Source organism: Aphelocoma coerulescens, chromosome 14, assembly GCF_041296385.1.
Source record: "Aphelocoma coerulescens isolate FSJ_1873_10779 chromosome 14, UR_Acoe_1.0, whole genome shotgun sequence".
In the NCBI taxonomy this organism is placed as follows: Eukaryota; Metazoa; Chordata; class Aves; order Passeriformes; family Corvidae; genus Aphelocoma; species Aphelocoma coerulescens.
Window position 1 is genome coordinate 2154027 of NC_091028.1, and position 13751 is coordinate 2167777.

Sequence of the window (13751 nt, forward strand, 5' to 3'; positions counted from 1 at the left end):
ATTGGACACGGTGCCTGTTAGTCTGAGGGGCGGGGCTGTGGGCCGGCGGAAGGAGGAAGCGAGGGATGCGGGGAGGCAACATGGAGGAAACGGCCGGGGGTGAGCAGAGCAGCGGCCGCGGCCTGGAGGAACCGAGATCTGGGGTCTCGGTCTGGGGAGCCCTACTCGCCTCAAGGGGAACGTCCCGCCCGGAATGACCAGGCCTAGTGGGGGGTTAGGACCCGGTTCTGTGGAGTTCCGAGGTGCTCGGGCCGAGCCGGTGCCGCGGTGCTGGGCCCGACTCCCGGTGAGGGGAGCGCCGGGCCGGGCCAGGGTCCCATAGGCGGCGGGTCCCGGTTATGGGGAGGTGACGCTGAGCTTTGCCAGAGGCCCGGGCTCGACTCCCGCGGAAGACAGCGCCGAGTAACCGGGCCCGGCGCGGGGCTGCCGCTGTCACCGGGCGGTATCCCCGGGAGCGCCTCGCTGCGGGGCCCCGTCTCGCCCCTCCCGGCCCCCTTCTCCTCCCCTTCCCCTCCCCTTCCCGCTGTGGGCCCCGTGGCCTTTACCGTCGGCGGAGGTGCGGATGAGCTCTGCCATGGTGCATGCGGGCTCCATGCCGCCGGTGCCGCTGGGCTGCCGGGCCAGCCCCGTCCCTCGAGTCCGTGCCCGGTCGTGACGGGGCCCCAGGTGGGCGGGTGGCGTTTGCCGGCTGTGGCTGGAGCGCCCCGGCCGCCCCCCTGCCCCCTGTGCTGCCCCGGGCCGGGGACAGCGGTCCCGAGCGCTCCCTGCTCCAGGGAGCTGAGCCCAAAGCAGAGCCGGGAGCGCTGACAGCACAGCAGGGAACGGCAGGAAGGCTGGAGTGGAGCGTGGGACTGGCAGGAAGGGACTGGTGTGGCACGGAGGAAGGAAACGCCAAGGGCCTGAGCTCACCAGCAGCCTCCGGCCATGCCCGGGCTGAGCCTCACGAGCCCGGTGCGTGTTTATTGCTCTGCTGGCCAATGGCCACTGAGGTCACCGGGACAAGCCTTTGCTCCCCACACACACTGTTTGTTGCCATTGTTCTTATTGTCCCTTTTCTGATGACAAAAAGCCCGTGGCACATCCACCTCTTCTTTCCCACTGCTTTACACTGAGGTGAGACCTCACCGGGGCTGCAGCTCCTCCTGAGGGGCAGCTCCCATCTCTGGGACAGGGACAGGGAACAGCTGGAGCTGTGCCAGGCAGGGTCAGGCTGGATATCAGGGAAAGGTTCTTCCCCCAGAGGGTGCTGGGCACTTCCCAGGCTCCCCAGGGAATGGGCACGGCCCCGAGGCTGCCAGAGCTCCAGGAGCGTTTGGACAGCGCTGCCAGGGATGCCCAGGGTGGGATTGTTGGGGTGTCTGTGCAGGGCCTGGGTGGGACTGGGTGATCCCTGTGGGTCCCTTCCCACTCGGGATGTTCTGTGACTCTGATACCCCTGCAGACAGAGCCAGCCTGGCCGGGGTGCGGCACATCCTGCTGGTACTCTCCGGGAAGGGCGGCGTTGGGAAGAGCACCATCTCCACTGAGCTGGCCCTGGCGCTGCGCAGCGCTGGGAAGAAGGTGAGAGAGGGTTTGGGGTGCTGAGCTCTGGCTTTTCCCTTCCAGCCTCCAGCTGGGCTGGGTTTTGCCCACCCTTTCCATGTGGGTGGGCAGTGTGTGGATTCCCTGGGAAAATGCAATTTGTGATAGTGTGATCCAGTTCAGGTACCTGGATCAGATACTGCAGTTCATTTCTCTTTTATCTGTTATCTTAAATCACCCAATATTTGTTGTTGAACTTGGCCTGAGATGTGACTTTGCTCCTTTGTGGTGTCACCCTCACTCCCTCTGTGGGGTGAAGTGAGTGAGCTCAAGGACTCTTAAAATGGGGACAAAAAGGAAACATGTGAGCAGGAGACAGACTGAATCCCCCGAGGATCTTATTAAAAGCTCTGTGCAGCCAGTGCCACTTGGGTTCTGGCATAAAGCACTTGGAAACACCCCAGAGATGCTCCTTGGGGAGAAGGAGGTCGGGAGGGACGTGAAGTGTAAAGCATTTGTGTTTCAAATGTGGCTGCTGAACTGCCGAGGCTGTTGTGGAAGTGCTGTGAGCAGCCCAGAGTTGGGTGCTTGGGGTTGCTGGGCCTGTCCGAAGGGCTGTGCCTGTCCCCAGGTGGGGATCCTGGACGTGGACCTGTGTGGCCCCAGCATCCCCCGCATGCTGAGGGTGCAGGACAGCGCCGTGCACCAGTGTGACAGTGGCTGGGTCCCCGTCTTCGTGGGCCAGGACAAGGCCATCGCCCTCATGTCCATCGGCTTCCTGCTGGAGAGGCCGGACGATGCCGTGGTGTGGAGAGGACCCAAGAAAAACGGTAACAAAACCTTCTGTGAACGCTCCTGGAGGTGCTGCTGCCTCCTGGAGATGTTATTCCTTGGGGGAATGAAGCTCCAGTTCCACAAGGGTGGGTTTAAATCCCTCACATGGTGTGCTGACAGACAGCCTTGTCCCCTCTCCCTGGCTCCCTGTCACCCAGGGCACTTCCCAACCCCTGTCCCACAGCTCCCAAGCCACCTGCTGAAACCCGTTGTGGTTTGGGTTTTTTTTTATCTGCCCCTTTTATTTCCATAGCTTTGATCAAACAATTTCTCACTGACGTGGCCTGGGGGGACCTGGACTTCCTCATCGTGGACACACCGCCGGGCACGTCCGACGAGCACATCTCCACCGTGGAGGCCTTGAGGCCCTTCCAGCTGCTCGGAGCGATCCTGGTCACGACACCTCAGGTAGGACACGGGGCTGGAATTCCTGGCAGGCTGGAGGTTTGGAGGGGGAAAAAATGCACACCAGGTTTGCACAGGGCTGTCTCGTTGTACACATCTGCTCTGGAGCCGCAGTCAGTGTGCGCAGAGGGATCCCCAGTTCCTGTTGTTCCCCCTCAGGCTGTGTCCGTGGGGGATGTGAGGCGGGAGCTGACGTTCTGTAGGAAGGCGGGACTGCGGATCCTCGGCATCGTGGAGAACATGAGCGGCTTCGTGTGCCCTCACTGCTCTGTGAGCTCTCCTGACCTTATTGTCCAGCCTTGGGGCTCTTGTGGGCTCTTCCTTGTACTAGTGGGGTGCTGAGCCTTGGGTGGCAAATCGGGAAATGCCATGGGGGTGATGCTGTGAGCCAGGGAGGGGAGACGCTGCCAGCTCTGGGCTCTGCTCAGGAGCACTGGGAGAGGGCGGGGGCACAGCGAGTGCCTGGGGCTGGAGGGTGGAGGGGAGCTGGCTCTGCTCAGGGCCTGGCAGCACCTGCCTTGTCACCCAGGGCTCTGGGCTTCCTGACTCACTGCTCATTCCTTCAGGAATGCACAAACATCTTCTCCAAAGGGGGAGGTGAGGAGCTGGCCAAGCATGCCGGGGTGCCCTTCCTGGGTGAGTGGCTCTGCTCAGGGTGATCTCATGGTGCTGTGGGAGGGCTGAGCACAGAGAAGGAGCATCAGGGAAGGGGGGTGGGCTGGGCTGTGAGCCCCAGGCACCTGGGCAGAGCTGAGGTTTGTGCTTTGCTTCTCTGCCATCCAAACTCCTCACATTTGGCCCCTGGCCCTGTTGGGCCAGAGATGGTGATGCCACATCATGGTGACAGCGTAAACAAGCCTGGAGTTCCATGAGAACCATGTTGGAATGTCTGGAGCCTTCCTGAGAAATGGGGGCTGAGGGCTGAACCCTGTCCCTGGGACAGGGGATCAGAGGGGATCAGCCCACGTCCCTGGGCTGGGATCAGAGGGGAGAGCCCTTCTCATGAAGCACCAGGGTGGGGTGGGGTCTTGGGCCCAGAGGAGGTGGTTGCAAGTGAGAATTGTCTCCTGGAGAGCTCTGGGAGGGCAGTGGCTGCTCTTCCCTACCCCTTTCACTGGAGTTGACCCTGGCAGTGTGTTTTTGATCCCTGGCTGCAGACCCTGGCTGTACAGGGAGCGAGCTCTCACCCTCCTCTCCCCTGTCCCACAGGCTGCGTCCCCCTGGACCCCCAGCTCAGCCAGAGCTTGGAAGAAGGCAGAGACTTCATCCAAGAGTTTCCCAAGAGCTCTGCCTTCCCTGCCTTGACTCACATTGCCCAGCAGATCTTGGATACATCACAGAGGAGCTCCTGAGGAGGGTGTGGAGCTGAACTGGTGCCAGGCTGGCAGCCCCAGCAGCGGGAAGGGGCTGCAGGAGCTGTTTAACTCAAACTGTCTCACTGGGGGGTGTGAGGGAGGGAGGGGAGAGCACAGATTGCTGCTGGCAGTGCCAGGGGGAAGCAGCTCCATCCCCTCAGACCCAAAGAGACTCTGGAGCTGCTGTGTCAAGCGCTGTTCTTCCCTCAGCGATCCCAGACGGCTCCGATCACCTGGATCGCGGCTCCGTGTGCTGCTGCCTTCTCCCGCTGCCCCTGCCTGATGGATCACACAGGGCCTGCTTCAGTGGCTGGGTCGTGCTGGCTGCTCCCACGTGGAGCCAGGCCAGGCCCCTGTGCTCAGAATTCTCAGCTCACTGGTTCCTGACGGGCGGTGAGGGCACGGCGTGGGCTGGGTGTGAGGAAAAGCCTTCGGGAGCTGTCTGGGAGCTGCAGCCCATCGTGCTGGGAACGAGGCCTTGGGGTCTGCTGGGGGTGTGTGGCTCAGGAATATTTTTCGAGGTTCCAGGCAGTAAACACTCTTCTTAAAATGCAGGTCTGTGACTTCTGTTCTTCCATGGCTTCAGGCCTCGCTGTAGCTCTGAATATTGGCCCGTCACATGCATCAAGGTGCTTCCTGCTTTTCCCTGGTTTCCTTGCTGGAATTCAGCTGATTCTCTCCTATAACAGCATCAGGATCCAGCCTGTCCCTTGTCTTGCAGTGAGCTGGCCCTGGCAGCCCTTCATGGGCTCTTCTCCAACCCCAGCCTGGGGCTCCTCTGTGTCCCCAGGTGGTTCCTGCTCCATTCACTTCCGAGTGTCCCTGCACCTCTTCCCACGGGCTGCTGCTCCCATGGGACCTGCCGTCCTCTTGCAGGCTTGAGTTAAGCTGGGGAAGCAAATGAAGGCCTTGCATCTTATCTCCCTCCCTCCTGGACTCTGAGGCCCTCCTGCCTGCCTCCCTGGCCACCTTTGGGACTCATCCTCACTGAGGTTTCGGGAAGATGGGGAAATGCTGGATTTCCACTAACGAGGCTGGATTACAGCAGCCAGGCACTGCTTGCAGGAGGGCAGGAGCTGCATCCACCCCTGCTCCTGCTGCACAAGGACCCACACCCGAGCAGGTTTCCCCTCATGCAATTTTCCAGGAAAATTTTGTCTGACCTTTGGACACTTACCTGGGATTTGGAGAGCCAGGCAGTAGTGCTGGAATCTCTCAGGGCTGTTGGCTTCTGTGGGATAGCTGGGCATTTCTTGCTCCCTCCCTGGGAACGTGCCACCCACCCAGGGCTTGCAGGAAATGCTGGGAGCCCCCCTGGAGCCTGAATCCCTCACCCTGAGGGGCTCTGGGGAGAAATCCCGGCCGGGGGCAGCACAAGCTTTGGAAAAAATATAACTTACAAGGTGGGTTGCAATAGCTCCAAAGGTTTATTTGTCTGCTGCCATTTATCAGGTGAGCAACGTGTGCCTTTCTGTGCCCTGCCTACACCTGCTGCTGCAAGGGATTGTTACAGCAAGTCCTCTGCCCCCTTCCCTAAGCTTGGGGGGGCTTTTAGGATTTCTCCACTGCTCCATGGCAGGAAAATGCTTTGTTTTGTCTCATAAAGGTCCTGGCCTGGGCAGGGCTGCCCCTTGCTGTGGCTGCAGGGCTGGGGGGTGCAGCATTCCCCCATCCAGAGATGCTCCTGCTGGGAGCTGAGAGCAACCATGCTCTGCCCTGGGGCTGCTATTTAAATATTAAGGGACTGAAATACTCAGTTTGAAGCCCAGGGGGCTGGTGCCCATCCAGCATCTTCTGAGCAAGGCGGCTGCTGGAGGTGCTCGTCTGGGGTGGGCACAGAGCCCCAGCTGCTGCTGCTGCCCCGGGGAGGCCGGGCCAGGGCCAGGGCGGTGGCGGATGAGGGTCCCTGGGGGGGCCAGCCCAGCTCAGCAGTGAGCAAAGCTCTCCTCAGCGGTGTCGCGGAGGTCCAGCCCCGCCAGGCCCGGGGGGTGCAGGCAGGTGAGGTTGTTGTAGGTGTAGATGGGGACATGGGTGTCGTCCCCCTCGGCCACCGACTGCACGAAGCGCGGGACCACCGCGGGGTGCTGCAGGGAGAAGTCCCGCAGGCCCTTCAGCGAGCAGTTGCAGTGCCAGGTGTTGCCCCCCAGCCAGAGCTGCTCCAGGGCGAAGGGGGGGCGCAGGAATGCCACCGAGAAGGTCTCCAGGGAGTTATTCCTCAGGCTGAGGTACCGCAGGTTGGCCAGGGGGGAGATGACGCTGTTGTCCAGTGTCTCCAGCTGGTTGTGGGAGAGGTCGAGCCAGAAGAGTCTCTGGAGCGGGCTGAAGGTGTCCTGGGAGATCTCCAGGAGCTGGTTGGAGGAGAGGAAGAGGTACTCCAGGTTGCTCAGCCCCACAAAGAGCTGGGGCGAAAGGTGGCTCAGCCTGTTGTGCTTCAGGTCGAGCTCCAGGAGCTCGTGCAGTTCGCTGAAGCTCTGGTCCTCGATGAGGGAGATGCTGTTGTGCTGCAGGAAGAGCCGCCGCAGGCTGGAGAGCCCGGAGAAGGTGTTGGCCCGGATCCTGCCCACGCAGCTGTGCTCCAGGTGGAGGCTGTGCAGCTTGGTGACCCCCTTGAAGACAAAGTCAGGCAGGACCTTGATGCAGTTGGCAGACAAGTGCATCACGGCCACGTTGTGCAGCCCCAGGAAGGCCCCGGCCCTGATGTCCTGCAGCTGGTTGTTGTTGAGGCTGAGCACCTCCAGCTGGCCCAGCCCCTCGAAGGTCCTTTCCGCCAGGCTCCGGATCCGGTTGTGCCCCAGCTGCAGCTCCTCCAGGAACTGGAGGTCCTTGAAAGTCCTGGGCCTCAGGCTGGTGATGGAGTTGGTGGACAAGCGCAGGACGTGCAGGCTCAGGAGGCCCAGGAAGGTGTCCTCGTAGAGCGAGACCAGGCGGTTGTGGGACAGGTCCAGCCACCGCAGGGACTTCATGCCCATGAAGGCGCGGGGCGCGATGGCGTTGATGTGGTTGTGGTTCAGGTACAGCTTCTGCAGCTTCTGCAGCTTGACAAAGATGTTGATCTTGATGCCCTTGAGCGCGTTCCCGCTCAGGTCCAGCTCCTTCAGCTCGGTGAGGCTGCAGAAGAGCTGGTGCTGGAGGTAGGGCAGCTTGTTCCCAGCCAGGATCAGCTCCCTCAGGTTGGGCAGGTCATGGAACACCCTGTCAGGCAGCACCACCAGCGAGTTCCAGCCCAGGTTCAGGTACCAGAGGTTGGAGAGCCCAGCGAACAGCCCTTCCTCCACCTTGCTGAAGTGGTTGTTGTTGAGGCTGAGGGACACGAGGTTCTGGGTGTGCAGGAAGGTGTGCGGAGCCAGGTGCTTGAGGCGGTTGCGCTCCAGGTGCAGGTGGTAGAGGCTGCGCAGCCCGTGGAAGGCGTGCTGCTCCACGGAGCCCAGCTGGCTGCTCTGCAGGTCCAGGAAGTCCAGGGCTGATAAATTCCTGAAGGCAGCGGCCGGCAGCAGCGTGAAGTTGTTGCCGTCCAGCCACAGGGCTTTGGCGTTGGGGGGCACGTCCTCGGGCAGGCGCGTCAGGTTGCGGCCGCTGCAGAAGACGTTCAGCTCCTCGCTGTAATCGTCCAGGCTGCAGGCGCAGGGGCTGGGGCAGCGCGGGCCGTCCCCGTCCCCCGGCTCCTTCGAGGGGTCCCCCCCGGGGGGCTGGGAGGCTGCAGCCAGCAGCAGGGCCAGGGGGAGCAGGAGGGGGATGCCTGCTGGGGGGGGGGGGGGTGGAGGAAAGGGGACGCTGTCAGTGCAGGGCTGCGGCTGCTCTAGGGGACACCCTTGGGACCCCCTGGCCGGGTGCCTGCACCGCTGGGGCTGGGGAGTGAAGGGGTCACTCCCCAACCCGTTGCACACACGGGGCAGCTGCAGGAGTTTTCAGAGGCTGGATCCCTTGGGATACGGTGCAAGATCATCACCCCCCCTCCTGCCACAGCTCTGACCCCTCAGCTTCAGGGACCCCCCCAAATCCATCTCTATATTACAGCAGCAGCTTCTCTCTTTTACAGGGAAAAGCTCCCAGACCCCTCTCCCCTTCCTCGCCAGCTGCCCCCCTTTGACTCGCTCAGCCCTGCGGGGTCTCAGTACCACGGCCCTTGCCCATCCCTGCGCTCCCCATCCGGGCTCGGACTCTGCCCTACAGTGCCTGCAGCCCCCCAGGCAGCTCGGGGGCCCCCAAAATGTCCTGTTAGCAGTGGAGGAGGAGCAGAGCAAAGGGTGATTGAAGCCTGGGCAGAGTCTCAGCGTGTGTCCCCCCCCAGCCCCAGCCTGGACGGGAGCAGTTCCAGCCTTACCTTTGCCTGTGCTCATGGCGGCGGGCAGGGCAGGGCTCCCGCTCCCGCTCCGCTCTCCAGCCCCTCCGACTGCGCAGGGATGGATGGAGCAACCACCTTGACGCCTGTCCAGCCGCCCGCCCGGCCGGCCTTAACCCCACTGCTGCTGGCCCGGGCCGCGGCCGAGCCCCGGGGACAGCCTGGCCGGCGGCAGTGGCACCGGCACGGGCTCGGTGGCACCGGCACGGGCTCCTCGCTGCTCCCCCGGCTCTGGGACTGCCTTTAGGGCAACTCGGCAAAGGGGCACGGAATGAGATGTCCAGGAACCTGATGGGGGTTCTGCAGAGGGTGGTCCTGCCAGGGATGGGGGTTGTGTGGGCTTTGAGTGCGGAGGGAGGAATGGGGTGACCTCACAGGGTGTCCCACCACCGCGCCCTGAGCTCCGGGAGGGTTCTGAGCAGCAGCACTGACCCTTCCCTGCCTTGCTCTGCCAGGGATGCCCTGGGATAAGCCCTGGCACTGGGTCCTCACTTTCCATCAGGACACAAAAGCCACACGCTGGGGCTTGGAGCATCTGCAGGGATTAAAGGTTTGGGGATCATCTCTAGTATGAGATGGGCTGAAACACCTGAGGGTTTGTGGGGATGCAAGTGGGAAATGAGCTGGAAAATGGGAAAAAACTCTTCCCTGTGTGGCACTGAAAACCTCGGGGCAGAACCCTCAGCCCCTCCTGTGGGCATTTCCCCATTTTCCCTCCTGTCTTGCCGTATGGGTGGGGATGGTGCTGGGAGCTCTACCCCCTGCTCTGCCCAGTGCTTCTGTGCCAAAGGGGGAACAGAGAACAAAGCCAGGGGCCCCCTGGTGAGGTGGTGGCTGTGGGGGTGCCCCACTCCTCTGGCAGGCCCCCATCCAGCGGGGTGAGGATGGGTGATGCTCCAGGGCTCCAGATCACCCTCTGCCCCTGGCAGCTCATCAAAACCACCCCGGGAAGGCCGCTGACCCCATCCTGTGTCCCAGGTCATTTCCCCACCAGGCTCCAACACAGCTTCTGTGGAATCTTTTACCAGTTTCCAGGAAAGAAAAAGAAAGAAAAAGCCCCAGCAAGAGGAGCCCTGCGGCCAGCAGCTGCCAGATGGAAAAGCCATGGCTCAACCTTCCCCTGTCCTGGTAGCCCCCTTCCTCCCTGGAGGGGCACCAGGCTGGCACCACTCACACCCACACCTCCAGGAACAGGCATCTCCCCCTGGGGTTGTCCCTCCCAGCCCTGGTTCCCCCAGGCTGGTTTGGGAGGTGCAGGTGGAGCAGGGATTCTCTCCCCCACCGTTCCCACACCATGCTCCCACCTTGCCCCTTCCCACAGGAGCCTGGCATCTCCCCAGCTCACATCACAGCTCTTCACCAGGCATCTCCATGCCCATGGGAAGAGGTGTTGGAGAGAGACATCCAGGCTCCAGCCTTGCCACCCAACTTTCCCACAGGCTCTGTTTTCTCTCTTCCCTTTTGGCCCCGAGTGGAATTCTCCTCCCCCTCTATTTTAATCCTGTCTTCTGGGAATTTATAGATCAGGAGGGAGAAATGAGGGATAGGGATACATGCGCCCACTAATAGGCACTGAGCACATATTGACACAAGGTGTAATCAATCTGGAAGCTAGAAAGAGCTGAACCAGCACAGCTCAGCCAGCCAAAACCCACAAAACCTCGTTGGGAAGTTTAAACAAGCCCTGCCTGCAGCTGGGAGCAGGTTTATCCCTGCCTCCAGCAGGGGTAATATCAATATTTCCCTCCCCAGGGGAAATATAAAACGAGATGCGATGGGAAAATAAGGAGGGTAAATAAGGAAATCCCTTCCCAGTGTGGGTGTGGTGCAGGGAGGAGCTGGACCCATCCCCACCTTTAGAGGTCCTTGAAGCATCTCCTCTGGGCCTGGCTCCACCTTTAGACCTCCCTGGGGACCTCTCCTCCGGATGTGTCCCGTCTCCTGTGGCAGGAGATGCTGGGACCCTGCGGGTGTTGGTCCCTGCACCCCAGGCCCCCCCATCTGCCCAGGGAACCACAGCTCCACCATGGGGACCTCGGTTTGGGGGTGTCCCCTTCTCAGGGTGCCCCTGGCCAATGTGGGGACCCCCCCATCTGATCCCCCCACCGCTCCAGCTCCAGCAGATAAACTCCCCAGGCCGGGACCAAAGTCTGAGCCCCTCCCCTGGTTGCCATGGAGAAGGCTGTAATGGTGTTAGGAAAAGCAGCAAAATCATAAAAAAGTAGTTTTTAAACCTATTTAAACTCTAAGGAATCATTTACCTTCCCCAGCAGCCCCCCTGTGCCTGCAGGTCCGTCCCCAGGGAGCTTCCCAGTGCCTTTGGGTGGGACATGCCACCAGCTGTCCCTGTTCTGTCCCTGGGCTGGCTGAACTGGGGAGGGGACAGTGCTGGGCCACATCTGCTGTGGGACCCCGGCACATCCCTGCTCCGTCCCCACCCAGCCAGGGGGAGCGGGCAGGGACCCTCTGGACACCGGCAGGGACAGCACCCGCCCAATGAGCCCTGAGGGGAGCAGGGAGGTGACACGTGTGGCGTTGTCACAGCTGAGTTAGGGAGTATTTTTAGCAAATCTTGCCAAATATTGTCCCTGTCTGGAGGAGAGCATCTCGCGTTGCCAGGGCAACCAGCACTCCTGCTCCTCTTTCAGGACCAAAAACGTGCCCGATAAAGATGGGAGGGGTGACACCAGCACCACAGAGCTTGTGCCACTCTCTGGGGGACACCAGCAGGGACCAAGCCCCAGGAGTGGTGCTTTGCCTGGTGCTCACTGACCCCCCACCTTTCTGGTCATCCTGGTCCCTGCTACAGGAGATGGGCACTGAGGAGTGGTGGCAGCTACTGGCAAAAGTCCCCACGGGCATCTCTGAGTGCCACCTGCTGCCCTGCCACGGCTGCAGAGCCCGTGTGGGAAGTTGGGAAAGGTGCTCCCAGGGATGCCAAACCCTGGTGGCCCACGTGGCCACGCGGAACTGCATCACCAACACCAGTCTGGCCAGACTGGTTGGACTGGGAGGGGCAAGGATGTCCCCAAGACATGACTCAGGGTGGCCAGGGCCATTGCTGGAAGCACAGATGGGAAAATTCCCAAACACTGAGGTGTTTGGGAGAAGAGGAGCCCTGGGAGTAGGAATTTGGAGGCAATGGAGGCAGGGAATGGCAGGAGAGCAGTGGCTGTCAGAGTGGAACTGGGCTGGGGGAGTGAGCAGAGGGAAGGGAGGCAGCCACCCTGCCTACCTGATCCTGATGGCAGTGCCAGGGTGGGTGGGGAGACGGGAAAGGCATTTTCCATGTTCTGTGTCAGCCCTGCAGACCTGGACATCGGCTTCCTGCTGGATGGAGGGAGCAGCCTGGTCCTCGGGGTGCCTGGCTGGAGCGATGGGGTGAGAGTGGGGCAGAGGGACCCCGGCTTCCCTCCTGCCCGTGATCACAAGGCCATGACCCCACTCCTTCTGCCAGGGTGTCCCTGCCTGCCCCATCCCAACCCTCCTTCCAGCCCTGCGGGGAAGCCCCTGGAGATGCCAGGGGTGACAAAGGGGACGTGGGGTGGCAGTGGGTGCTGGCAGCCCGCAAACCCAGCACCTCCGGGGCTGCGTCGCCAGAGGGGTGTCCAGAGGGGTGATCAGCAGGGTAGGGAGAGGATTCTCCCCCTCAGCCCCCCTGGAGCACACACACATCCCACCCTGGGATCCTGGGCCAGGGCAGGCCTGGATGGGTCAGAGCCGACCCAGAGGGGACCATGGAGGTGGTCAGGGGCTGGAAGAACCTTTCCTGTTCTTTGTGGGGGAGCTGGGAGAGGTTCTGCAGCTCCCTCCTCCTCTCCCCTCTCCAGCCTGGGAGACCTGGGGCTGTCCAGCCTGGAGAAGACCTTGTGGCAGCCTTAGGGCTTGGAAAAGTGACAGAAGCTTTTCCTCAAGCCAGGAGAAAGAGTGATGGTTTTAAACTGGAAGAGGGTGGGTTTAGGTTGGACACAAAGAGAAGATGAGTTGGGGTGGATCAGTGGGAGTCGGGTGCCCAGAGGATTCCCCATCCCTGGGCTGTGGCACCTCAGGCGTCCCGAGTGCCAGGGTACTCCAGCGGCATCCCAGGAGGAATTTGTGAGATCCGGGAGCGGACGCGAATTCCCTTTGCTGGCGCTGGAAGCCAGATGGAGCCCGTCACTGCGCTGCCGCCGTGCGGCCCTGCCGAGAGCTCCGGAGAGCGCGGGGCTGCTCCCCCTGCTCCGCTCGGGGGTCCCCTGCGGGGCCACAGGGTCCCCTGGAGGGCAGAGGGTGGGGTGTGACCCTGCCGAGGGCTGGCAGGGCTGGAGGAGAGCTGACAACACTCAGCGGGATCGGGCCGGCGGCTGCGCGCTCCAAAGCTTCCCCTGGAGCTCCTGGATTTGGGAGCGGTTTCATCTCCCAAAGCTGCATTCCCGGGGCTGCGCTCAAGGGGTCCCTGACGAGAAGAGTGAAAATCCCTCAGAACAGAGCTGGGATTTGCATTTGGATCTGGTGGGGTTGTGTGGCTCAGTCCGGAATGGTGCTGGAGATTCCGAGCTGCAGTGACACCCCAAAACTTCATTTTTTCAGCCCGAATCTGCTTTTTTGTGGTGTTGCCCAGGACAAAATTGGCTTCGTATTCCCGACCCGTGGGAAAAGCGGTCGCTGTCCTTCCTGGTGGCGGCACGGGTGCGTTCGCAGACACAAAGCCGTGTTTGCGCCCGGGAATTGCCCTCTCCCGGGTGCCACGGGCTCCCCGCGGCTCAGCGAGCCCTCAGCTGACGGGTGGGGCTGCTCCCCCCCCCAAACCGGGGTCTCAGGGTCCGGGACAGCATCCGGGGGGTGGAGGTGCCCATCCTTGGGGTATCCATGTGGGGCTGGGACCCCTCGGGGGTTGGAGTTGCTGCTCAGCTCCTCCGTGTGCCCGAATCCCCCCCCCCCCGAGGCTCCCGAGCTCCCGGCGCCGTGGGCAGGGTGTGAATTCGGCTCCGAGCTGGGTGTGAAGAGACTGTGAATTCTCATCAACACTTTCATTACCTTAATAAAATTACTTCAGGTCTGTTAAGTTCTTTTGCAGAAAAACAAGCCGTAATTGCACGCTTTGCTCGCTTCTCCTTCCCCTGAGCCCCCCCAAACGCTCAGCCCCTGCGTCTGGCCCCTGCGGACCTTCCCTGAGGGGCTTTGGGGTCTCCTCCGGCAGCCTGGAACAGGTGAGGAGCTCTGCTTGTCACGGGGCTTCTGTCAGGATGGCCCCTCTCCCTCTCATCCCCTGAGCTCTGACAGATCTAAGGAGTTATTCAGAGCTCTGGGCTTTTTTG

The 13751-nt window shown here is 61.8% G+C and overlaps 2 protein-coding genes across 4 annotated transcripts; one reads left to right on the forward strand and one right to left on the reverse strand.

The window, feature by feature from the left end:
• The first annotated feature begins 51 nt into the window (after positions 1-51).
• On the forward strand, positions 52-4665 carry NUBP2 (NUBP iron-sulfur cluster assembly factor 2, cytosolic). 2 transcript variants are annotated; one of them, XM_069029876.1, is made up of 8 exons: positions 52-99; positions 1442-1560; positions 2153-2351; positions 2609-2763; positions 2920-3030; positions 3327-3396; positions 3970-4117; positions 4326-4665. In XM_069029876.1, the coding sequence occupies exons 1-7, from the start codon at positions 66-68 to the stop codon at positions 4110-4112; spliced, it is 831 nt and encodes a 276-aa protein (XP_068885977.1). In that variant the 5' UTR covers positions 52-65; the 3' UTR covers positions 4113-4117; positions 4326-4665. The 2 variants fall into 2 exon arrangements, with proteins under 2 accessions (XP_068885977.1, XP_068885975.1); XM_069029874.1 differs by having other exon boundaries at positions 3970-4665.
• An 858-nt stretch (positions 4666-5523) lies between these two features.
• On the reverse strand, positions 5524-8496 carry IGFALS (insulin like growth factor binding protein acid labile subunit). Of its 2 annotated transcripts, none has more exons than XM_069029864.1 (2): positions 8437-8496; positions 5524-7854 (listed from the first exon to the last, which is right to left on the reverse strand). In XM_069029864.1, the coding sequence occupies exons 1-2, from the start codon at positions 8450-8452 to the stop codon at positions 6041-6043; spliced, it is 1830 nt and encodes a 609-aa protein (XP_068885965.1). In that variant the 5' UTR covers positions 8453-8496; the 3' UTR covers positions 5524-6040. The 2 variants fall into 2 exon arrangements, with proteins under 2 accessions (XP_068885965.1, XP_068885966.1); XM_069029865.1 differs by having other exon boundaries at positions 5524-7851; positions 8437-8495.
• Between the last annotated feature and the right edge of the window lie 5255 nt (positions 8497-13751).